Source organism: Pieris brassicae, chromosome 4, assembly GCF_905147105.1.
Source record: "Pieris brassicae chromosome 4, ilPieBrab1.1, whole genome shotgun sequence".
Taxonomy (NCBI): domain Eukaryota; kingdom Metazoa; phylum Arthropoda; class Insecta; order Lepidoptera; family Pieridae; genus Pieris; species Pieris brassicae.
Window position 1 is genome coordinate 997,846 of NC_059668.1, and position 26,270 is coordinate 1,024,115.

Sequence of the window (26,270 nt, forward strand, 5' to 3'; positions counted from 1 at the left end):
AAGCAGCGGCGTAGGTGACTCCCCGCTCCACCGCCCCCTGCAGCAGTGTGATAACCACTGCAGCAGTTGTCGGCGGAGCAAGGGAAGACTTCCGCACCCCAACAGACTTCTGCGCAACCACCGACTGCCCCGCCAGAGGACCTATACCACCCTGAGCAGTAAGAGCGGGTACAGCGGGAAGACTTTCCGGCTTCTTCCCCTTACTCTTCTTTTTCTTTTTCCCGGCCACTGTCGCCCAGCTTCCACCCACTGGAGGCTTCTCTAGAGAGACCCCTCCAGCCGATGTCTCCATAGCCGGAATATTTCTTCCGGGGCCCTTGGGCCCCGAGACGTTTGAGACCCCGTGGGCCTCGACCCCTGCGAGACCCTCAGGGGCTCTCCTGCCCCGGGGCCCCGACTGATCTGAAGCCACCTGAGCCCCCTGGGGGCCGCGGGCTGATGCCAGAGGCGGACGCATCACAGGCTCAGGGAGGAGCCTGTCCCCGATCCCCGCTATCTTGGCATCGAGCATGCCACCCACAGCCCTCATCAGCTCCCCCATCAGGCTCTCCCTCACCTCGTGAAAAGGAATGTTGAATTACTGACCACTTGTAATTTCCATTCTCGGCCTAGAACGTATTTGCTACATTCTAAACCTACACAGTCTCCTTTCTATAGTTCGATGCCCACTGCATACTATAGAAATTCGACCGTGCCCTCCATGTACGGTTTAAGCACTCGCCCGGTACCGTACAACCCTACCAAAGGCCGAGAACAAATTTAAAACTTGCACTCGAACCGGGAATCGAACCCAGTACCCCTCACCACAGCAGTCACATACAAAGACCGCTAGGCTATGAGGCCCCTAAAAGGAATGTTGAATTACTGACCACTTGTAATTTCCATTCTCGGCCTAGAACGTATTTGCTACATTCTAAACCTACACAGTCTCCTTTCTATAGTTCGATGCCCACTGCATACTATAGAAATTCGACCGTGCCCTCCATGTACGGTTTAAGCACTCGCCCGGTACCGTACAACCCTACCAAAGGCCGAGAACAAATTTAAAACTTGCACTCGAACCGGGAATCGAACCCAGTACCCCTCACCACAGCAGTCACATACAAAGACCGCTAGGCTATGAGGCCCTTCAAAAGGAATGTTGAATTACTGACCACTTGTAATTTCCATTCTCGGCCTAGAACGTATTTGCTACATTCTAAACCTACACAGTCTCCTTTCTATAGTTCGATGCCCACTGCATACTATAGAAATTCGACCGTGCCCTCCATGTACGGTTTAAGCACTCGCCCGGTACCGTACAACCCTACCAAAGGCCGAGAACAAATTTAAAACTTGCACTCGAACCGGGAATCGAACCCAGTACCCCTCACCACAGCAGTCACATACAAAGACCGCTAGGCTATGAGGCCCTTCAAAAGGAATGTTGAATTACTGACCACTTGTAATTTCCATTCTCGGCCTAGAACGTATTTGCTACATTCTAAACCTACACAGTCTCCTTTCTATAGTTCGATGCCCACTGCATACTATAGAAATTCGACCGTGCCCTCCATGTACGGTTTAAGCACTCGCCCGGTACCGTACAACCCTACCAAAGGCCGAGAACAAATTTAAAACTTGCACTCGAACCGGGAATCGAACCCAGTACCCCTCACCACAGCAGTCACATACAAAGACCGCTAGGCTATGAGGCCCTTCAAAAAGAATGTTGAATTACTGACCACTTGTAATTTCCATCCTCGGCCTAGAACGTATTGCTACATTCTAAACCTACACAGTCTCCTTTCTATAGTTCGATGCCCACTGCATACTATAGAAATTCGACCGTGCCCTCCATGTACGGTTTAAGCACTCGCCCGGTACCGTACAACCCTACCAAAGGCCGAGAACAAATTTAAAACTTGCACTCGAACCGGGAATCGAACCCAGTACCTCTCACCACAGCAGTCACATACAAAGACCGCTAGGCTATGAGGCCCTTTTAAAAAGGAATGTTGAATTACTGACCACTTGTAATTTCCATTCTCGGCCTAGAACGTATTTGCTACATTCTAAACCTACACAGTCTCCTTTCTATAGTTCGATGCCCACTGCATACTATAGAAATTCGACCGTGCCCCCTCCATGTACGGTTTAAGCACTCGCCCGGTACCGTACAACCCTACCAAAGGCCGAGAACAAATTTAAAACTTGCACTCGAACCGGGAATCGAACCCAGTACCCCTCACCACAGCAGTCACATACAAAGACCGCTAGGCTATGAGGCCCAAAAAGAATGTTGAATTACTGACCACTTGTAATTTCCATCCTCGGCCTAGAACGTATTGCTACATTCTAAACCTACACAGTCTCCTTTCTATAGTTCGATGCCCACTGCATACTATAGAAATTCGACCGTGCCCTCCATGTACGGTTTAAGCACTCGCCCGGTACCGTACAACCCTACCAAAGGCCGAGAACAAATTTAAAACTTGCACTCGAACCGGGAATCGAACCCAGTACCTCTCACCACAGCAGTCACATACAAAGACCGCTAGGCTATGAGGCCCTAAAAGGAATGTTGAATTACTGACCACTTGTAATTTCCATTCTCGGCCTAGAACGTATTTGCTACATTCTAAACCTACACAGTCTCCTTTCTATAGTTCGATGCCCACTGCATACTATAGAAATTCGACCGTGCCCTCCATGTACGGTTTAAGCACTCGCCCGGTACCGTACAACCCTACCAAAGGCCGAGAACAAATTTAAAACTTGCACTCGAACCGGGAATCGAACCCAGTACCCCTCACCACAGCAGTCACATACAAAGACCGCTAGGCTATGAGGCCCTTCAACCTAACCTAACCTAACCTAACCTAACCTAACCTAACCTAACCTAACCTAACCTAACCATTTACAATAAAGCAAAACACGGAATTTCCAAGGTCTCAGTTCTTCACGATCACACAAAATAATCATGGCGGAGTCTTGTTTTACATTGTTAATCAACACGCTGGCTTTCGGTCAGACAGATAGTTAAACGTTTTCGACGTTTCTTTATTTAAATCAAAATGCTAGAGACTTGATTGAATATCGATTTTTAATTAACTATCTAGAGATTCGATGAACTCTCTGATTTAAATACTTTACTGTGACATATAAATTATGTTCATAAATAATTTTCAGCAACTAGATGCAGCCATGGAGGATGAAGCAGAAGTCGACCCTACCAAAGATGACAAAGAGACAAATGCAAAAAATATTTATGTTTTAAAAAGGTATCAAAAATTCTAATTTTATTACAATCGTTTAAACAATTTATTTTATATATATATTTATATATATATAATTTTTTTGAAATTATAGAACAGGGTCAAACGGGCAGGATGCTCATCTGGTGTTCGAGTGATACCGCCGCCCATGGACACCCAATGCCATAGGGGTCGCGAGTGCGTTGCTGGCCTTTTAATTACTTACCAGTGATTTTTAATGTTCGTTGTCAGCGAGTGAGAGAGAACTAGGATTGTATGTCATCAATCTGTATTTAAGTGTGAAACTTACCCTAAGTCCGACTCCTGTACGTCAAGAACGTGTTCGATTTTGACGTACGGAAGTTGTCGGATGTTTATATCTTTCATTTAAATCACGTATTAATTAGTTTTATGAATAATTAACTAATTTGTAATATTATTTAATAGATATGGCTGCTGGAGCCCCGAGAGTATTTCAATGCAGCTACCATCCTTCCGGAACCATTTTCTGCTGCTGAACTGCATTTGTATGGAAGCTTTGCATGACTACCTCGCCCTGCGGGTTGACTCGCGTCCTGATCAACCGTCATGCCTTACTATTAAACAGGTAAAACTATTTGATTAATTGCGATTAAAAATCAAAAATCGCATTTTTTCGCAGGATGTTAAGCGATACCGCCGCCCATGGACACTCACATCGCCCGAGGGAGGGTGTTGCCGGCCTATTAGGGATCGGTACGGTACGGTAATAAATATGAAGATTTGAATGAATATATATATATAGAACCTATGACTTTCGATAAGAGCGTTATAGATACCGGCAAACATCTTGAACAAATGTCCTTGCCTATACATAAGCGATTTTTAGGCGGGAGAGTGACGACGTGTCGATCACGTGATTGGTAAATCAGTTGACGTTTGTGTCCCGCGCTGTGTTCGATGCGCAAACTTTCCCCCACTCCCTTGATTACTGCTCAAGAAGTTTGCCGGTATCTGTACGAGACTTCATAACTTTGAAATATTTAGCATCATCTAGTGGAGGTTTTGTGTTAAATTGTGTTTAAACTATGTTTCTTCTAAAAAACTTTAGCAACAACGGTGGAAAATAATAATTTAATAAAGATTTTTATTTCGAAACGAAAACGTATTTTCTTCATTAGAAGCACATTATCCCTGATTAACATAGGCTGTACATTAATCGATAATAATAAATAAAGTCCAGCCATACGAATACTCTAGTGCGTTTCCCAACGTGAGGCCCACGCCTCACATTCGGTTTATTTTTTAATTATTTGGAATTTGAGTTTTAGTTTTTTATTATGTTTTGAAAGTTTACTTACTGTGTTTAAAACCTATCATTTAAGGTTCTTAAGTGTATTTTTAAATATTTAAACGTATGTATGTTACACCCACATACATTTTTTAGAAAGGTTAGGTATGGCTCAAAATAGATTGTTACGTAAACAGTACGTTTATAAACATTTTTTTAACGTATCCATTTTTTTTTATGAATCTAGTGGCGCACTCTTTAAACTAATGTTTCGTCTCTTTCCATCTAATTGTGTTGACGCTGTTATGAAAAGAGAGACATGAGTATAAGAACGTCATTCTTGATTATAAATGATTTATTGTGAAATTATTCCGAATATTGGATTTTTTTTCTAACTTTGTAAGAGCTTTGGGAAACGCCCTTAAATAAAGTGTATTGTCTCATAGAAAAAACAATTTATTAATGTATGAAAAATCAATCGAACTGTGGAATCGAGCTCTGGTGGGGGTATTTCCTAAGAGATCTCCAACTATTCAAAGTTTGAGTGTAGTCCTACCTCAAAGGCCGGCAGCGCACCCACTAAAAATGGGCTGCGATTACTTCCCTTTTTCGGCATACCCTAGGCTTGTTGTCTCCCCTATATAAAAAAAATAATTACCACATAAAAGGATAGTTTAAATATCCTCCTGGTGGGTTAGTTATTTAAATTAATTTTAAGATTTAGTTGTGGTTGTACGAGCCAAGGCTGTACATTTTGCTCACTCAGGTTTTCTCAGTTTTATAAGCGTGGTGATTTCCAAAATCATCGGAGTTACGGCCCTAGAGTATAACTCAGACGTATTACATTCAGAGTGGTTAATTATAGAGTACAATTAAGATTCTCTATTATTTAAAGGAACCGTACAGTTGTAAGGAAGATTTAATAAAAAAAATTAAATCTATTTCCAGTTAATTCACGAATTAAAAGAAGGTCTGGATATAGCGGCCGAGACGCGCGCCTCTTTCGCACGGAACGTCGAAGCCGCGTTACGGGGTTGGTCCATAGCGCCCACTACGAGGCAGGATCTCCTCATGGTGCTTAAGACATATGACGCCACGGTGGATACTTGCACGCAGGTAATACATTGCTAATAATAATTACTGCGAATAATATATGCCAACACTTATAGCATTTTAGATTTAGTTTATACGGTATCTTTGGTCCTTCGGTAAAGAATACAGTGTTAATAAGCCAGATGTGTGGCTTCAGGAAAATTAACATTTACGTCTCCTATTTGTCTGTAAAAACCAACATAGGAGTTCAGGCATCTATCTACTGAATGAAAGCTACGTATTCAGAGCTTAAATATTCGGTAGTTGGCTGATAAATTTAAAAAAAAAACCGTTGCCTAACTACCTATCAGGTACCTAATTCGAATTAGGGAAGTAAATAATTACTAAATAGGAACTAAAATTTCAAGAAACTTTATTTTCTTCTCTATTTTGGAAATTTAATATTTTCATTATTTGTGTGTGATTTATATATATGATGTGGTGTACATTAATAATTAAATGAAAGTATGAAAAGATTATATATATATATATATACTTGATGTGGTCATGATTCCTCTAAAGCATATGAAACAAAATATCTCCGGTTAGTATTGCCTTTGTTAACATAGCTTTTACACATTTAAACAAAACACTTTTTGACCGGATTGAAGCTATGTATTAAAATTATGTAAAATAATTATAAGTTATACATAGCTTCAATCCAAATCCTATCAAATTTAATAGAAATAGATGCTAGATACCAAAAAGGCAACATTTCTTGAAATAGTTACAAATGTCTGGCAAATAAATAAATACCTAGGAATATTAGGATACGTACAAACATAAGGAATGTACATAGTTATACACCCAAGAATGTCTGCAATAAAAAAAAATTGCAATTATGAATTTATTTTTAGCTTTACCTGTCATACCTCCGTACAATGTCGCTTCAAGAGTCAATGAGTCGCGCTGCGCTTTCCGCTGAATGGGCATTCGCCATCCGATTGGCTGCGCGTGCGCCGCCCGCGAGGAAACTAGCGCCACCTGCTTTCGCGTTAGTATATTTTCAAACCAAGCTAATTAGACGACAGAACTTTTTGATTAGCAATTTAATCTTAAATATATTTTTGGATTTTTACGTTTTTGAATAAGGGTTTTTGGCCTTCGCAACTCCACAAAAAGAATAATTTTGATTATGTCAAAGATTTTAGCCTTACGGTAGTCAGTTTGTACAGTCTCGACTAGTGAATTAGTGAGAATTAAATTTGTAATGATTTTATTATTAGCCCAGACTATATATTCAAATCCAGAGATTACACTAATGGCACTTAAAAAAATTTTTTTTTAACTATAAATAGTTAAAATTTGGAGTAAGGGACGTAGCTTAACCGTTTAGTTTAATCTAGAATTCTATCTTGCCTAACTTAATAAATAGTTGAAGATTCGTGATTGTGGTAATATTTTTATGAATTTTAATATAATAATCAAAAATATGTCTTCCAGTGATATCGCGTGTAACCAGTTGGATAGGATTTTAAAACAGTATCAAGAAAAATTCCGTAACTTGAAGGAACTTGAGCTGAATGATAATACTGAAGGTGACGCCCAGAGGTTGGTAACATTATTCAATCTAGGTTAAAGAAAGGTAGACTAAAAAGCTTCTTAAACGTTCGTCAGGTCTGCGTAGACCAAAAACAATTTCAAATTAGTTTCCTGTCTTGGAGCAGTGAATCGTTTTAATATTTAGTATAAAAAATATGTTGAAAATGAGTTTTTACAAACCTTAATTCTGATTTCACTTGAAAAGGATTTTCATTTATTTTATGTTTATTCAAATAATCATTTTACGATTTAATATCGAACTAAAAAGGATATGGCAAATATCCTTTTCGACCAAGTTTATGACATAAAAAAGCATCCAAAATTATTCAAATCATTGAAAGTAACTGTATCAAACGAGGGATTCAACATGGCTGTAGGTGTCTGCACGTTGCACTAAGATGTATTTAAAAAATGTTACGCCATGGCTACCAAATTCTTTCATCACCCTCCCAGAATTCAGAATAGATCACCGCGTAATGCTTTCAAAAGGAAGGTGATGAAATTATTAAAGGCAAGGTGCCTTTATAGCGTGGGAGAATATTTCGACCATAAAGAAAATCCTTCAAGAAAAGAACAAATTCTTAAAGGGCCGGTAACGCACTCGCGAGCTCTGGCATTGAGAGTGTCCATGGGCGGCGGTATCACTTAACATCAGGTGATCCTTCTGCCCGTTTGCCCAAGTTTTGACAACAATCATAATTAACTTAACTGTCTTATTATTACGGCATCATGATGATTAATATGACATATATATGCGACTGACTGTGCGGTTATTTTTTTAAAATAATCAATCTAAATATACCACTTTCGTTGCAATTTATTATGATTTATTTAATGGTCACGTGGTTAGCTGTATAAATTGTTAAACACAGTTTATTTATTAATTGGGGGTTATAAATGAGGAAACGATTTTGCGTTCGTTGATTGTGATTGGTCAACAGCACGTCTACGTGTTGACGCGTGACATGATACGCCCGTTTTACGAACACAAACGTACACAATTCCGTGCATCTTTATATGCTAAAAGAGCCATTTCGTAAAATAATCAATGCACATTAGGCCAACGTATATAAATTGTTATTCTCAGATACGTCGTATACGTTCTCTGTCGCGAGGCCCAAACGATCTATACGGGATCTCGAGAAAGCGCACTTCAGGCCGCGCAATGGGCGCGGTCGCTCGCCAACAGACTGCCTCCACACCACGCACGATATAAGGCGCAGATATTTGTAAGTAGATACGAAAGTTTATTAAATTACGATAAATCGTTTGAATTATATTCATTTATTAACGGTTCACAATTGATAATTTCTAAATAATAAGTATTTTTCTAAAATATTTTTAAACGACTGGCCGCTAGTTATCTTTTAAATAAAAGATTAGATGAATAATGAGCGTGTGTACTAGATGAAATAACCACCATTTTTTTGTATTAATTGATCGATTTTATGTTTTAACTATTACAAAAATTTATTAAAGCATATTGTCATCCAATAAGTAACAAATGCGCACTGGCACACGTACTACTCAGGTGCGCCTGCGTGCACGCGCGTAACAAATAAGACCTGTTTTTATCGTTAGAATTTTAAGGTAAATATAATGTGGAATTAATACATAATTTATATGCTACAATGACATAACTTCATATTAATTGTGTTGGCAAAATTCATATTCATATATTTATTTGCATTCCATAACGTTACAAAAGATGTTTATGAGGCTTAAAGCTAGGTACAATATTATGGACCCTGTTAGGGCATAGAAAAAGAAGGCTTTGCAAAATTTATATTACATAATTAATAGTAACAAAATAGTACATAAAATTTTACATTTTAGGTTAGTATTAATTATATAGAATAACATTTTTTTTATTTTTATTTATTTAATTTTGAATATTTAGGGATTAATAATCATGAAATTAAGCTATATTTTTATCTTCTAGGTACTCATTAACGCTATAATAACATTTACGTATAAGAAGTTTTTTTAGTTTGTTTGTAAATATATGTATCTTTTTTTCATTTCTTAGTGTCTCCGGTAGTTTATTATAAATTTTGATTGACATGACTAGTGGGCTTGATTACAAAAATCGGGAATTCTAACCCAGTTTTGCGTATAAGATAAAAACACTGTAAATACAACTCGCAAGCCCTCTGGCATTGAGAGTGTCAATAGGCAGTGGTATGAGTGGTGAGCCGTCAGCCCGTTTGTTCCATTTTTTTTTTAAAGGAGTCTATCTGAGAAGATCTGGCAATACTGTCACAGTACTTTTTAATTGCGTAATCTTAGAGAGAAGAATGTCATAATTCTGAGCCATACCATATTAGTTTTGGCAAATTTAATTTTCAGAACAGCCTAATGGCCCTACGCAATTGTCTGGTAGATCACACTAAACATATACTAGAGCGTAGTCGACTTCCCGCGACTGATCCCACCATTTCGACCGAATCGTGGGAATATCTCAACGCAAGAGTACGTGAATTGCTGCTTCAAATCTACAAATTGGGATTCGAGGTGATAAAACTTTCTATAATTATGTAGATATCAAAAAAAATCTAGTTACACCTTCAAAGAACTGTAATGCACTGTAATGTCGTCTATCACAAGTCTAATTGTCCTCTTTTAATTAAAAGTTTCTTCTCTTTTTGTCAATTTGTGTTTACGCTGTGATGAAAAGAGATAGATGAGTACAAAGTGTATGCAAAAGTCTTGCTTTCGTCATAATACCATCCATTATTTTATTGTATTTAAGTGTATTGTTACGGTAGTAGTAGTAATGGTAATTTATTCTAACGTGATAGTTAAAAAAAACTAACATAACCAAAAGTATTAGCCGCTTTTTATGTTACTACCAGAATATAGCACGAAAAGCTTATTAACACTTTGTTAGTGTATTCTGCACTTTGTGAAAGTTATTAGTGTCCGCCTGTCTAGTTTTATACTTGTATTGAATACAGCACTCAATTATATTCACTAGAGTTTCTTTCAAAAATTACTAACTAACTTAAATATGCCAATATTACAGTCTTTAAGCCAATTATTTATTCTGGATTTGAACTAAAAATCATACAGTTATTTTATAGAGGAACACTATACTATTAAACTATTCTAAAAAAAAAAAACATTTATTCGTAGTCACTTTGCACGTGCACGTACGCATGCCCGCACATAAGCAGTTCTATGTTCGCAGTTGCACATGGAAATGCACAAGTTCGCTCAAGCGCCATTCAAACTTCAGCGCGAAATGCGCGCGCGGCGACTTCGACCGTCTTCCTTGCAGCCTTCAAGAGTGGAAAATCCAGTACTGAGACGCAAACGTCCCGAGACGGTTCTCATTCACGAATCTTTCAATCCTATGGTAGAATCACAGGTCTTTCGGCGCTTTGTGCTATTGTCCGTTTGGCTTTTTGGTGTTTTGGTTGTTTATGCTTTTGTCGTGTTTTGGGATGTTATTGGCTTATCAATTTTAAATATGGGTCTCGAGAAATTATTTAATGAATTTTGCTTACAATAACTCAAAAGTTTGTTGTTTTTTTTTTTAATATCCAAATTTGTGTTCGTCATCGGCATTCTGGCATCATCAATCATTCGTTAAATACTTTTAAATTTCTTAGTAAATTTGGGACCCAGTTAAGATCTATTTCTGTGTTTTGGCATACCAGAAGACTTAGGGAAGAAGGGGAATTTGGGAATATTTCTGACAAAGTTTATTAAACTAGATTTATATGTCCACAGCTGCACAAAGAGTTGCACAGGTTCGTGAGCGACGCTCCGACTTGTCGTCCGATCGGTCGTCAGGCTGCTCCTGCGCGTCGCGTCCGGCTGATGAGGTCTGAAAGTATCGGCGAAGAGGGGGAAGGAAGCGTATTAGATGACATATGCTTGAAGGATGTCGTAAGAATTTTTTTTATCCGTATATACTTAAAAATACATGAAACTATGTTTTGTAAACGATACAAGTGTGATGCGGATTTTAATTGCTGTTTGAGGCTTATCATATTACAATTTTTTTTACTTTTTAGATTGTAATTAGTAGTAGTAATACCGCCTGCATTTGATTTTCTTGTTTAATGATTTGAACACGGATTCCTACAAATAATTAATACGTTTATGTACTATTATTTTTTAGAGCTTTGCTTACTTTCGCTGACAAAAAGGGGGGGGGGGGTGATAAATTGCAGTAAATCAGTTTACGTAATATTTGAACGACCGTTTAAGTATTTAATGAAATAATAATTAAAATCTAAAAATACTTGAAACTATGTTTTGCAAACGATACAAGTGTGATGCGGATTTTAATTGCTGTTTGAGGCTTATCATATTACAATTTTTTTTACTTTTTAGATTGTAATTAGTAGTAGTAATACCGCCTGCATTTGATTTTCTTGTTTAATGATTTGAACACGGATTCCTACAAATAATTAATACGTTTATGTACTATTATTTTTTAGAGCTTTGCTTACTTTCGCTGACTAAAAGGGGGGGGGGGGATAAATTGCAGTAAATCAGTTTACGTAATATTTGAACGACCGTTTAAGTATTTAATGAAATAATAATTAAAATCTAAAAATACTTGAAACTATGTTTTGCAAACGATACAAGTGTGATGCGGATTTTAATTGCTGTTTGAGGCTTATCATATTACAATTTTTTTTACTTTTTAGATTGTAATTAGTAGTAGTAATACCGCCTGCATTTGATTTTCTTGTTTAATGATTTGAACACGGATTCCTACAAATAATTAATACGTTTATGTACTATTATTTTTTAGAGCTTTGCTTACTTTCGCTGACAAAAAGGGGGGGGGGGGGGGGTGATAAATTGCAGTAAATCAGTTTACGTAATATTTGAACGACCGTTTAAGTATTTAATGAAATAATAATTAAAATCTAAAAATACTTGAAACTATGTTTTGCAAACGATACAAGTGTGATGCGGATTTTAATTGCTGTTTGAGGCTTATCATATTACAATTTTTTTTACTTTTTAGATTGTAATTAGTAGTAGTAATACCGCCTGCATTTGATTTTCTTGTTTAATGATTTGAACACGGATTCCTACAAATAATTAATACGTTTATGTACTATTATTTTTTAGAGCTTTGCTTACTTTCGCTGACAAAAAGGGGGGGGGGGGGGGTGATAAATTGCAGTAAATCAGTTTACGTAATATTTGAACGACCGTTTAAGTATTTAATGAAATAATAATTAAAATCTAAAAATACTTGAAACTATGTTTTGCAAACGATACAAGTGTGATGCGGATTTTAATTGCTGTTTGAGGCTTATCATATTACAATTTTTTTTTTTACTTTTTAGATTGTAATTAGTAGTAGTAATACCGCCTGCATTTGATTTTCTTGTTTAATGATTTGAACACGGATTCCTACAAATAATTAATACGTTTATGTACTATTATTTTTTAGAGCTTTGCTTACTTTCGCTGACAAAAAGGGGGGGGGGGGTGATAAATTGCAGTAAATCAGTTTACGTAATATTTGAACGACCGTTTAAGTATTTAATGAAATAATAATTAAAATCTAAAAATACTTGAAACTATGTTTTGCAAACGATACAAGTGTGATGCGGATTTTAATTGCTGTTTGAGGCTTATCATATTACAATTTTTTTTACTTTTTAGATTGTAATTAGTAGTAGTAATACCGCCTGCATTTGATTTTCTTGTTTAATGATTTGAACACGGATTCCTACAAATAATTAATACGTTTATGTACTATTATTTTTTAGAGCTTTGCTTACTTTCGCTGACAAAAAGGGGGGGGGGGGGGGGGTGATAAATTGCAGTAAATCAGTTTACGTAATATTTGAACGACCGTTTAAGTATTTAATGAAATAATAATTAAAATCTAAAAATACTTGAAACTATGTTTTGCAAACGATACAAGTGTGATGCGGATTTTAATTGCTGTTTGAGGCTTATCATATTACAATTTTTTTTACTTTTTAGATTGTAATTAGTAGTAGTAATACCGCCTGCATTTGATTTTCTTGTTTAATGATTTGAACACGGATTCCTACAAATAATTAATACGTTTATGTACTATTATTTTTTAGAGCTTTGCTTACTTTCGCTGACAAAAAGGGGGGGGGGGGGGGTGATAAATTGCAGTAAATCAGTTTACGTAATATTTGAACGACCGTTTAAGTATTTAATGAAATAATAATTAAAATCTAAAAATACTTGAAACTATGTTTTGCAAACGATACAAGTGTGATGCGGATTTTAATTGCTGTTTGAGGCTTATCATATTACAATTTTTTTTTTACTTTTTAGATTGTAATTAGTAGTAGTAATACCGCCTGCATTTGATTTTCTTGTTTAATGATTTGAACACGGATTCCTACAAATAATTAATACGTTTATGTACTATTATTTTTTAGAGCTTTGCTTACTTTCGCTGACAAAAAGGGGGGGGGGGGGGGTGATAAATTGCAGTAAATCAGTTTACGTAATATTTGAACGACCGTTTAAGTATTTAATGAAATAATAATTAAAATCTAAAAATACTTGAAACTATGTTTTGCAAACGATACAAGTGTGATGCTGATTTTAATTGCTGTTTGAGGCTTATCATATTACAATTTTTTTTTTACTTTTTAGATTGTAATTAGTAGTAGTAATACCGCCTGCATTTGATTTTCTTGTTTAATGATTTGAACACGGATTCCTACAAATAATTAATACGTTTATGTACTATTATTTTTTAGAGCTTTGCTTACTTTCGCTGACAAAAAGGGGGGGGGGGGTGATAAATTGCAGTAAATCAGTTTACGTAATATTTGAACGACCGTTTAAGTATTTAATGAAATAATAATTAAAATCTAAAAATACTTGAAACTATGTTTTGCAAACGATACAAGTGTGATGCGGATTTTAATTGCTGTTTGAGGCTTATCATATTACAATTTTTTTTTTACTTTTTAGATTGTAATTAGTAGTAGTAATACCGCCTGCATTTGATTTTCTTGTTTAATGATTTGAACACGGATTCCTACAAATAATTAATACGTTTATGTACTATTATTTTTTAGAGCTTTGCTTACTTTCGCTGACAAAAAGGGGGGGGGGGTGATAAATTGCCGTAAATCAGTTTACGTAATATTTGAACGACCGTTTAAGAATTTAATAAAATACTAATTAAAATCTAAAAAGTAAAAAAAAAGATGGAATATGATCCTCTTCATAATGATAAGCTTCATATAACATTTAAAATCCGTCACAAGTACATTAACTCTACTTACAATCTTTACTAAGGTGAAGATACTCTGCTCACTCACCACTGTTCATCACTGAAGTCCACTACTTGGTTTTGTAATTCTTAAAGAAAACACTTATTTTACCGGATTGAAGCTATGTATAGTATTGTTACGAAGACGGGTCGACTGCAATGTTTCTAGATTTTTCCACTAGTTAGAGAACTTTTCAGCAGGCTGAAGTATGATTTCTGACCGTTTCAGGAGAGGGTCAATCACATATTAGAAAATTGTAATTTCCATAGTGTTACCCTAGTTTTCAGGAAGCTGAAACCTTTTTTCAGTCGGTTTCAGAACATGTGTAGTAGAGTGGTAAAGTTTTCAGGAGACCCGTTTTCAGGCGTTTTCAGGCCTATGTATACCCCTTTGATGAAGGAATATTCTAGACCGAACTTTCTAGGTGTGAGACAAGGACGAAATGATACGAGAGAGAGAGAGAGAAGATCAGAACTTTCTCGAAACTAGACTGAGGTACGACAAGGACGGAGCAACGTGCGAAAGAGACAAAGAGTGCGGACGTTCTAGAATTGTGCAATCGCTACTCAGTAGCAACGCCGCCTAGAAAGTTCTCGAATATTGTTTAGAATTATTCCCAGGGATATATAAGCGAGCCGAAACGCGACTAGTCGCCTTTAGTTTTGAATGCGATAACAAGAGCGAAACACCGAAGCGATAAAGTGTGAATAAAGTGAATACAAGTGATAAAGTACTGTGTGAAGAGTGCATAAGTGATTGTTTTTGTGTGCTATAAGTGCATCTCTGAAATTAATTTGTGCCCATAAATTCCTCATTGATTTATCAAGAAATAAACCTTTGAATAAATCTACGGCATTTTCTATCCGATCCCCTAGCTCGTAACAGTATGTTTCGGGTGCTTTACAGCGTGACTGTGACGTCGGGATAAAAATTAAAATTATGTAAAATAATTATAAGTTTATAATAATACAGAGCTTCAATCCGGTAAAAGTGTTTTCTGTAAATGTGTTAAAGCCATGTTAATAAAAGAAAATACTATTGTAATTCTTATTTAACTTTATAACGCCATAAAAGACGCAGGAAACTCGTGTTCTTGAATAAAAATCTAGTTTCTCACCACCACTCATTTTTTCCTTATCGCCATGTTAACGTTGAAAAGGTTATAAAGGCATTATAAAGGGTGTGTCATTCTTGGAAGATATATATTTTCCAGGTCCAAGGCAATATAGAAACGCTACTTTCGGGTTCGGAAAGTCCCAGACCATCGGATCGTATGGAACCATGTGTAGAGCCCACAGCGGAGGAAGCAGACTGGGCGAAGCAGATAGCGCGCGCTGTCATCGAATTCGCCAGGTGCTGGATGATGTTCGTCGTTGAGAGATGCGATCGCGGAAGAGGGTTGAGGCCTAGGTAATTATTTTTATCTTCTTAATACCTAATTGGAATGCGGATTAGTAAATGCTTAAATCGCCAAACACACCGAATTTATTGCGAAATTTAAAAAAAAAATTTATATAAAGTGTGACTAAAATACCAAAATGCCGTGATACAGCACCCAGCTCTTCCATAACAACTACAATTTTTTTTACAGTATGGTCCTAGACTGCTATTTTAAGATAAATAATTAACGCAGCATCTTATTCAAAATTGGCTGAGGTCAAAGGTAACCAATGTACAGTTATGAACGTCAATGCTTCTAATTTTACATTAACTGCCAGTTCTCAAATCGAGAGCGTAGAACGGAAGAGAAGAATTGGCAATAAAACTCTTCTTTTGTATTACATATCGTTTGTAAGGAGCTGCAACCATTACACCATGTTCCACGTGACATCTTAAGTAATAAATAATAATAAAATAAATTAAAAACAAAGATTTGCCTCGGACTGTCAAAGATCCTCCATCCATTCCTGTATTGTGATGTTTATAATGATTTGTACGCTTTGCTCATAACATAGATCTTTATTAGAAAAGTTAAACGTGATGCACATGTACATAACGCGTTATACGTCTCACAAGCGAGAATAATAGGAGTGTTGTATAACGCGGAACCAATCTACCGTGTTATAAGAGGGAATACTGTAATGTGGTAATTGTTCACAGATGGGCGAGTCAGGGTTTAGAGTTCCTAATGCTTGCTTGTGATCCTTATAACACGAAGCATTTGACTGACGAAGAGTTTGAGGTTCGTAAATTGGGTTATATTTTATTCAATTCATTGTGGCGTTTGTGTGATGGGCTTTTTTTTTTATAAAATAGGGGGCAAACGGGCAGGAGGCTCACCTGATGTTAAGTGATACCGCCGCCCATGGACACTCTCAATGCCAGAGGGCTCGCGAGTGCGTTGCCGGCCTTTTAAGAATTTGTACGCTCTTTTCTTGAAGGACCCTGAGTCGAATTGGTTCGGAAATACTTCAACAATAATGTTCTATAAGTTATATAAGTCTATAAGAGTCTATAAGTTCAACAATAATGTTCTATAAGTTATATAAGTCTATAAGAGTCTATAAGTTCAACAATAATGTTCTATAAGTTATATAAGTCTATAAGTTATAAGTCTATAAGAGTCTATAAGTTCAACAATAATGTTCTATAAGTTATATAAGTCTATAAGAGTCTATAAGTTCAACAATAATGTTCTATAAGTTATATAAGTCTATAAGAGTCTATAAGTTCAACAATAATGTTCTATAAGTTATATAAGTCTATAAGAGTCTATAAGTTCAACAATAATGTTCTATAAGTTATATAAGTCTATAAGTTATAAGTCTATAAGAGTCTATAAGTTCAACAATAATGTTCTATAAGTTATATAAGTCTATAAGAGTCTATAAGTTCAACAATAATGTTCTATAAGTTATATAAGTCTATAAGAGTCTATAAGTTCAACAATAATGTTCTATAAGTTATATAAGTCTATAAGTTATAAGTCTATAAGAGTCTATAAGTTCAACAATAATGTTCTATAAGTTATATAAGTCTATAAGAGTCTATAAGTTCAACAATAATGTTACACAGAAGGATAAAGATCCAGAAAAAATCTGGCTATTCGATACCTTCTTCGTTCCTCGCATCTTTGGAGATTGTTATTGTTATGATATTGTTACAAATTCTACAAAGCAAGTGATGATATTAATTCAACACATGTTAGACGTCCAATATAACCCGGAGTCAAGCTAATAGCCAATGCGATAGTTGTGTCGGATTGCAGCAGAGGTTCATCATCGGACGTCGAGGCAGAATACAAATTTCCATCCGTATCACCTCGACAACTGAGCGTTTTCTAAGGCAGTTTTTGCCGGGCACCACCACTACGTGGAACCAGCTGCCCACTGAAGTATTTCCGAACCAATCCGACTTAGGGTGCTTCAATAAAAGATCGTACCAATTCTTTGAAGCCGGCAACGCACTCTCGTTTATTGAGAGTGTCCATGGGCGTTGGTATCACTTATCCGCCCGTTTGTCCCCTGTTCTATAAAAAAAAACTATTACCGTTATATTATATGTTATATGATATTTAACGTTTTTGAGAAATCGTTTTGATGTCCATATAACGATAACGATCGTTTCGATGGCAGTACCATAGTGATAAAGTAGAATAAAGCACTGAAAATGCTTTAAGGGCGTTCTAATAACTCCCCGTGAGACAATAAACGGTAAATATCATAAGTGATGGTATAGGCACCATCCTTGGTACATCTTTGGTAGCTTCCGTAATACAATATCTATTAGTATTAAATAAGGTTTTTTTTTTAAATTACTGGTTTGTCTCATACAAACTATCATGCAGGATCTGAAGCAACTGATGGATGGGTGCATTTCCCACGTGATCGGTTCACGCCCAACGTTTCCTTCGTTATCGCCGACGCCACCTCACAGGCATAGACTGAGATTACATGTGAGTATCAGCCTTAATAATTTATTTATTCAAACAGACAATTGTATGACGAAATAGTTGTCGTGTTAGTTACAATATTGTCCAAAATATTATATGAGTAGGTTAAAGTGTGTTCAATTATAAAATTTTAATTCAGATTAATAAGTTTAAGTCTCATTTGGAGGTCAATCCAATATGTAACGTATACGTAAATATTGAATGCCGAAGGTTCTAAATTTAGTACCCATTCCCAAGGGGCGTAGAGCAGGCGAGAAGTGGCAAGAAACTCTCCGCCTCTCTTCGCCTCTCTTCGCCTCTCGCGAAGTTTTTAGTTTACCAGGCAATTGTAAGGCAACCATGCTCCAATGTATTGAATGAGTTATGATAGAAAAATTAGGAATGCTTACCATCGGCAGGCCCCGAAATTAGGTTTTTGCTAAATATAAAACTAAATAAATAAAAACTAAATATAAAACTGCCTGGTCAAATTTAGAAATCCTCAAAAAATAATTTAGTTACAACGGTGTTCTTCAGAAGGTAGCTCGTGTTCAGACACGAGCTACGTCTTGGTCTGTTAGGAATGATCTGGAGCGGACAATCTGTTTCAACCAGTTTCTGTCCAGCTCAAAACAGTGTACAGTTTTGAGGACGATTAGTCTTCCACTTGATCGGTACGTCTGGTTGGTGAACTGCCACCTGATCTTTTGCCTTTTTTGTTATCAATCACGATTCATTTCATCAAGTTCTTATTGCCTCTGCGTATTGTATAACAACGGTGATGTTATATTTATTCAGTAGTCTGTTGTTCATAACAACTTCAAGGCTATACAGGAAATAGAGGGCTTTGTACATCCTATGTGATGGAAATAATTAAATATTTTCCCAGAGTCCAATACCAAATTCTAGTCAGAACAACAAAGAAGCCCAGTCTCCACCCAGCGAACAGGACACATCACCACCTGTATTCTCTGCTCCTGAAGCGCCAGGTAATTTTTAAGGGATTTGTTCTACTAGGGCACAACAATAAAGCCTTGGATTTTGATTTAAATACATTTTATTGTACATTTGAAAAGGTGTTAGTATTGCTAAACTGGTATAAGAGTTTCTCTTTTCTTTTGTAAGGAGTCATTCTTTAGATCTTTAGAAATGTCAGCAACAATATTCCAAAGGTCTACGATTGCGGTACGAATTTTGGTCTTATTATTGATATAACATATAACATTTGATCCTTTGAAGTCGCAAATTAATTGATTTAATAAAATTATCAAGTAAGGCGTGGCGGTGTACGTCAAATGTCCTCCAATAACAACCAAGATAGACGAGAAATCTAATCTGGTAGACATTATTATTGGTATCTGGTATTCAGGCATCCAAAAAGGGAAACTAAAAATCATTTACGTGTATTTATAGTCCGGTTTTTTTTTTAAATTACTTGTATTAATTTTTAAATGTTGTTTTAAGTTTCAGCTTACAGCAAAAGAGTCCGAAACGCAGTTCAACGTCTAGACGAGGCTCGGGATGAGAAGCTGCGTGAAGATAAACGAGTCGGACGCGTTTTAGGGGCTGCTGTCAAGTGCTACGAGCCCAAGTTACGACAGCTCACGTTCAAATGGCAGAGGGGTTTGAAAATCGGTGCTGGCACTTTTGGAAAGGTGATTGATAAAATACTTTTTACTCAATTGATCACCCCCCTGAGTCCTCGGCATTTTTTATTTCGAAAGATAAACCGTAACGTTCTTATTATAAAACATGGACTATAGATAGATGTGTGCTTGTTACTATGGTTACGATGTTATGTATATACGTCATTTGAGCTTGATGCAGCTTCGCATTATATTGAAACCGCGCGCTGCGTACGTTGTATGTGTACGTTGCGTGTACGCATCTTTAACGTAGTGTCGATAGTCTGTCGCATTACAACGTTTATTTGTCTAAAGGTCCTGTATTTGACTTACTGGACCTTTGACTCTAAAGATCTTCCTAACCTTACGAGCAATAATTGCAGAACATAAATCATCGAATGATCTCAACATTAATGAATATTTCAGGTATACACAGTAGTCAATACAGAGAGCGGTCAGGTGTTAGCGATGAAGGAGTTAAGCATAGGCGCAGGAGACAGACGTGCGTTGCAACGGGCAGCGAACGAACTGCGCGTACTTGAGGGCGTTGTACATCCCCACCTTGTCAGATATTATGGCTGTGAATTACATCGGGTATGTATATTGTTTTAATTACGATACTGGTTAATTATTCTGTCAACAGATGGCGCTGCCGGCGCAATATAACGCGATGACAAGCCGTTCTTTGATAAGTGTAAAAGGGAAAGTCTTTCAAGTAAATAGTCGCCCTTACCCGGGAAGGTGTGGTCTCCTAAAACGTACTTCGCTCACTTCAGCGAGCTTCCGTCTTGCCCTTCAGGCGACTGACCCCACGATGAGTCAAGCCGTGGTCCGAGTCTCGCTAGAGACGCCCATCTCGGCTGAGCTGTGTTCGAACCCTTGAGGGCCAACAGCGAAAATACAAAAGAACAATGTCATTCTCGTCGAATATGGCGTTATCAATGAGCTCCCATAGGTAGTGCAATATTAGAATATATATCAACTGAGAAAGTAATATCCCTATTGTTATATAATATTGTTACGAGCTAGGGGATCGGATAGAAAATGCCGTAGATTTCTTCAAGGGTTTATTTCTTGAAAAATCCATGAGGAATTTATGGGCACAGTTTTATTGCAGAGATGCACGCAAAAACACAGTCACTAATTACTTCACTTATGCACACTTCACACTGTATTTTATCACTTGTATTCACTTTATTCGCACTTTATCGCTTCGGTGTTCCTCTCGTGTAATTCGTGGTAATAATTAATGGCATTCAAAACTAAAGGCGACTAGTCGCGTTTCGGCTCGCTTATATATCCCTGGGAATAATTCTAAACAATATTCGAGAACTTTCTAGGCGGGCTTGCTACTGAGTAGCGATTGCACAATTCTAGAACGTCCGCACTCTTTGTCTCTTTCGCACGTTGCTCCGTCCTTGTCGTACGGCGTTCTAGAGTGCTCGTCTAGTTTCGAGAAAGTTCTGATCTTCTCTCTCTCTCTCTCGTATCATTTCGTCCTTGTCTCACACCTAGAAAGTTCGGTCTAGAATATTCCTTCATCAAAGGGGTATAACTAGGCCTGTTCTCTAACTAGTGGAAAAAATCTAGAAACATGCAGTCGACCTGTCTTCGTAACAATATACTTTCAGATTGTAGGAATCAGGTGTCTTATTGTATGAACGAAGTTTAATTTTTGTTACACTCTAGATACTCAAAATGGTTTTTAAAGGCTCATCTGATGTTAAGTGCCCATTGCCAGAGGGCTCGCAGATGCGTTGCCGGAGTATCCTTTTGTTTAAAAGCAAATTTCGAAGTTTTCAAAAACAAAGGCAAAAATTGTCTTTAAAAACGCTCAGTTGTGGAACGACGGAAGTCGAGGTGATACGGATGGTATTTTGTATTCTACCTCAACGTCCGATGATGAAACTTAGTTTCGCGTACTTAATTTAATCAGTTTTGTCTACTATAAATCAATAAATGTTGCTCGAACGAGATTCGGTCAGACATACTGGTTGGAATTGAATAAATATTATTTTAATTTTTTTTTGTTATGTAAAATTTGTAATATACGTTTCTCTTATTAATATATACGTAAAACACGTGTCCCGTTTCAGGAGGAAATGCTGTTATTCATGGAACTCTGCGTGGAGGGTTCTCTGGAGGCGTTGATAGCGACCAGCGGCGCGTTAGCCGAACACACAACGAGAAGATACACAAAGCAACTGCTATGCGCTGTGAACGAGCTGCACGCGCGGTCTATAGCGCATCGCGACATTAAAAGTAAGACAAACAATACCGCAAGCATCCCATCATCTCATTTGCTCCTCCTTTCAGAAGAAGGTGTTTTGACCAAAACTCACCAATATCCAGATTGAGCCTTTTTTAAATAGAAGGCAAACGGGCAGGAGGCTCATCTGATAAGTGATACCGCTGCCCATGGACACTCACATTGCCAGAAGGCTCGCAAGTGCGTTGCCGGCCTTTCAAGAATTGGTACGCTCTTTTCTTGAAGGACCCTAAGTCGAATTGGTTCGGAAATACTTCAGTGGGCAGCTGGTTCCACGTAGTGGTGGTGCCCGGCAAAAACTGCCTTAGAAAACGCTCAGTTATAGAACGACGGACGTCGAGGTGATACGGATGGTATTTTGTATTCTGCCTTGACGTCCGATAATGAAACTCAGCTGCGGGTATTAGACCGAACAACTTCTGATAAACGAGCTAAGTTTGAATATCCATAGTTGCGAGCACACGTTATTGTTTGTCAATTGTCAACTTGAAGTATGTCTTTTACATTTTTACTTATATATCATTCTGTTATCTGTATAACTGGAATATTTAGAATAATGTTACTTAATATTTTATTTGTATTTTTCGGTACATATGTCGAAGTCATAAATAATTTATTCATATAGGTAACACAATGTATACTTATGAACGTCAAAAAAAAATACATTAAATGCTTCTAATTTTACATTCACTGCCAGTTCCAAAATCAAGGGCTTAGAACGGAAGAGAAGAACTGGCAACAAACTCTCTCCGCAACTCTTTTTAATCGCCAAGTTTTTTTTGGTTTACACATGTCTATTTCGCTATAAAGCATATCTAACTAACCTTGTATTTTTTATTTTACTTAATTTAGCGAAACTACCCTTTGACTGTTCCGTATAAAGAAACATAGTTAATTATATGCTCGTGTATAAAAACACAAAATTCTGTTCTGTTGCCATAGAAACGTAAGCTCTCCCAAGCAACTTTGGTCCTTCCCTGTTCCTGTCATTCGAAAAAGTCTATTAGTAAATGTTGTTGACAGGTGGCAATATATTTCTTACAAATGAAGGTCATTGCTTGAAGCTGGGTGATTTTGGATGTGCTGTTAAGATCCGAGCCAACACCACTGCGCCGGGGGAACTGCAAGGATTCGTCGGCACACAAGGTTCTTATTTCACACTAACGGACCAGATAGACGCCCTGTCTTAACTATGAATATTGATTTCCATTTGGTATAATTAACTAAAAATGCTTTATGATATACAACATTCTTTGTTTGTTTTTCTGGTGCGTATATAAATAGTTGCTATTTCGACATATAACTGGCCATGTGAAAAACATGGATTTTCAAGATTAATGCCACAAACAATTAGCGACTGTAATTATTTTATATTTATTTTATCAATATAAAAACTCCGATCGAAACATTCGTTTTAAACTATATTAATTTTTCTGACATCCTCTTTGACGATATTTGCAGCACGCATTCTGTCAATGTTATGTCAAACGTCATAAGGTTACATTAAAAAAGTTTGAATTGTAAAAGCGCTATGTACTGAAAAAACAAAAGTCATGATTACTTAATAAGATTAAGTATTCTTAAATTTTCTAATTTTCGCGTTATTTTCTTTATTTTTTCTTTAATAAGAACCTTCTCCTGACAATAACGAACACAACAAAAAAATAATTAGCGAAATCGGTCCAGCCGTTCACGCTTGATGCCGTGACCAAAGGAAATAATCATTTTTATATAAACAGTTTCAATTTTATTTTATTTTACTGGATTAAAACGCGTTAAAAAAGGAAATTTAAATTACACAACTGTACCAATATTTGATGTATTTGTCACCACACGTGATCACGCCTCAGAAGATGACACTTACATCATTTTGATATTTAAAATAAATAATTCATCATTTATCAATCATCATTTCCATATGTGCAGCATATATGGCTCCCGAAGTATTCATGAAGTCGTCGGGCCACGGACGCGCTGCTGATATCTGGTCTCTGGGATGCGTAGTCACTGAAATGGCTTCTGGGAAGGTAATTATCTTCAAATAATATGATATGACGTCAAGCGTTCGCCTATCGCTCGGTAGTACGTTCTTACGTACGCACACGCGTACGGTGAAGGATCGTCGGCCTTGACCAGCGACACTTGCTGGTAACTTGCTTATTAAAAAACACATGAGCAGGCACAACGTTTAGAACTTCTAAACGTGGTTCAATAACACTACATTATCATGTTTCCTGTTAGATTTTAATAAATTCTAAAATTTTGATACGAGATCTAAATTCACTAGATTGTTTCGAAATTAATATTGTTATGCAAGTATGTTTTGTGTGGAGCGCGGGATGTGTGTATGTTGGATTGTTTTGTTTAAAATAGGGTTATTTTGAAGGTTGACATACTTTTTCTTGCCTCTTTAAAAAGTAATCGTTATCAAAGTGTAATTACGCTTGTCTATTTTACTAACCGACAAAATAAAAGAATGTTTTTGGCGCGTTTTTTTTTCTTTTTTTTTCGGGCGAATTTTTAACAACCAGTAATAATATGTTCAAACTATATTCGTGATATCAATCTCTTTGGTGAACATTTACTATTTTCTTTTTGGCATTCGGCCAGGCTGTCTTGAGACATATATAGCCTTGTCGTGAAAATATTTTTTTTTCTTCTAAAAATTCTTCAATTTTTATGAACGTTTTCAGCGGCCGTTCTCCGAATACGACAGCAACTACCAGATTATGTTCTTAGTGGGAATGGGTGGAAGGCCACACATCCCTGACTCTCTTTCTAAAGAGGGGCAGGACTTTTGTATGACCTGTCTCACTCACGACCCCGAGAACAGACCGCGCGCTGAAGAACTAAATTTGCATCACTTCTTGATGGTACGTTAATTTGTGTTACTCGTCCCCCAATTGGCCATGGGGAGATATATATACTTCCATTACAACTTTTTTAGTTTAATGATGTATCTATACTTCCAAGTACATATGTTAAATCTCGTAAGAGTGTATGCATTTGTGTCCAGCACTTTTTGTATACGAAAAGTCAAGATTTTAATTTTAATCGAATTCAAATTAGTAATTTTGTTAAATTATAAATATTATTTGGATGTTTTTTAAGGTAAAATCAGACGATGACTGTACCTGCGAATCAGCACGACTCATGAGATGAAAATAATTAATTTAATTATTTAAAAAAAAAATGTATTCTAACCTGTACTTAAGTTGATTGTTGTCTGTGATTGAAGAATTGTTACAAATTAGTTTTTGTTTAATCATCTAAAAAAGCGACATTAGCCTATAACCAAACGAAGAAAGTCTTTAAATTTCAACTCACGTATGCGCAGAAATATTGTATTATGAAAATATTCGCGCGTCGTCGCTTGACTGCGCGCGCGCACCACTCGTGCGCAGTGACGCGTCAAACGCCGGCCATAACCCACTAGAGGTGTAAAAATAACGAAAAAATAACCTTATTACTGTCGAGCGAGCACTATTCACGAATCTACAAGTCTCGGAACAGGAACAGCATTTTAATGATGAAAAACATGGCGTCTCGTGTCGCTTGACTCTGCCACAATGTGAGATGAGCCTAATAGTATAGGTATAAAATATTTAAAATAAATCTACGTAATTAGAAAGTTAGTTCGTTTCCCCTTATAAGGACTAAAAGATACGGCACTGTAGCTATACTTTATCTCTTTCTGTCGTATGTGTCTAAGTTGTGATGAAAAGAGACAAGAGTACTTTTTATTACAGTGAGACTATTTTTATATAATTTATAGAATTAATCAAATTATGGAATAAAAACTTTAGAATTGGGTTTTGTATATATAAATATGATAGTTTAATGTTTATAAATTGTTAGTATACGGACGTCCGGCGTCATGTAAGCTGTTTTATGGTAGCTATCAATGTCCGGAACAAATTCTTTGTTGAACTATAGGGAGGAAGGTGTTCCAAATGTGGACTCTGAGCCAAATAGATTAAAAATTTATGTAATATGTTTGAATAAATTATTATGAAATATATATAATGTTATTTTTTATATGACTTTTCTTTATGACCTTTATATGCTTAAATCAACATAAAAATAACCGTTTGGGATGTACAAATAACCATACA

At 36.6% G+C, this 26,270-nt stretch overlaps 1 protein-coding gene across 4 annotated transcripts in view; it reads left to right on the forward strand.

Moving 5' to 3' along the window:
• Nucleotides 1–25,337, forward strand: part of LOC123707991 (mitogen-activated protein kinase kinase kinase 4) — a 52,090-nt gene extending 26,753 nt beyond the window's left edge. For 3 of the 4 annotated variants that reach the window (XM_045658390.1, XM_045658392.1, XM_045658394.1), the window contains 20 exons: nucleotides 3,172–3,263; nucleotides 3,684–3,843; nucleotides 5,455–5,622; nucleotides 6,456–6,592; nucleotides 7,042–7,149; nucleotides 8,228–8,369; nucleotides 9,490–9,654; nucleotides 10,331–10,498; nucleotides 10,876–11,034; nucleotides 15,604–15,800; nucleotides 16,491–16,572; nucleotides 18,178–18,285; nucleotides 19,151–19,250; nucleotides 19,726–19,916; nucleotides 20,313–20,480; nucleotides 21,983–22,148; nucleotides 23,179–23,301; nucleotides 24,082–24,182; nucleotides 24,849–25,028; nucleotides 25,267–25,337. In XM_045658390.1, coding sequence (XP_045514346.1) covers nucleotides 3,172–3,263; nucleotides 3,684–3,843; nucleotides 5,455–5,622; nucleotides 6,456–6,592; nucleotides 7,042–7,149; nucleotides 8,228–8,369; nucleotides 9,490–9,654; nucleotides 10,331–10,498; nucleotides 10,876–11,034; nucleotides 15,604–15,800; nucleotides 16,491–16,572; nucleotides 18,178–18,285; nucleotides 19,151–19,250; nucleotides 19,726–19,916; nucleotides 20,313–20,480; nucleotides 21,983–22,148; nucleotides 23,179–23,301; nucleotides 24,082–24,182; nucleotides 24,849–25,028; nucleotides 25,267–25,317 — 2,766 coding nt within the window. In that variant the 3' untranslated portion in view covers nucleotides 25,318–25,337. The remainder of the gene's footprint in view (nucleotides 1–3,171; nucleotides 3,264–3,683; nucleotides 3,844–5,454; nucleotides 5,623–6,455; nucleotides 6,593–7,041; nucleotides 7,150–8,227; nucleotides 8,370–9,489; nucleotides 9,655–10,330; nucleotides 10,499–10,875; nucleotides 11,035–15,603; nucleotides 15,801–16,490; nucleotides 16,573–18,177; nucleotides 18,286–19,150; nucleotides 19,251–19,725; nucleotides 19,917–20,312; nucleotides 20,481–21,982; nucleotides 22,149–23,178; nucleotides 23,302–24,081; nucleotides 24,183–24,848; nucleotides 25,029–25,266) is intronic. The other variant, XM_045658393.1, reaches the window with a different exon arrangement.
• The last annotated feature ends 933 nt before the right edge of the window (nucleotides 25,338–26,270 follow it).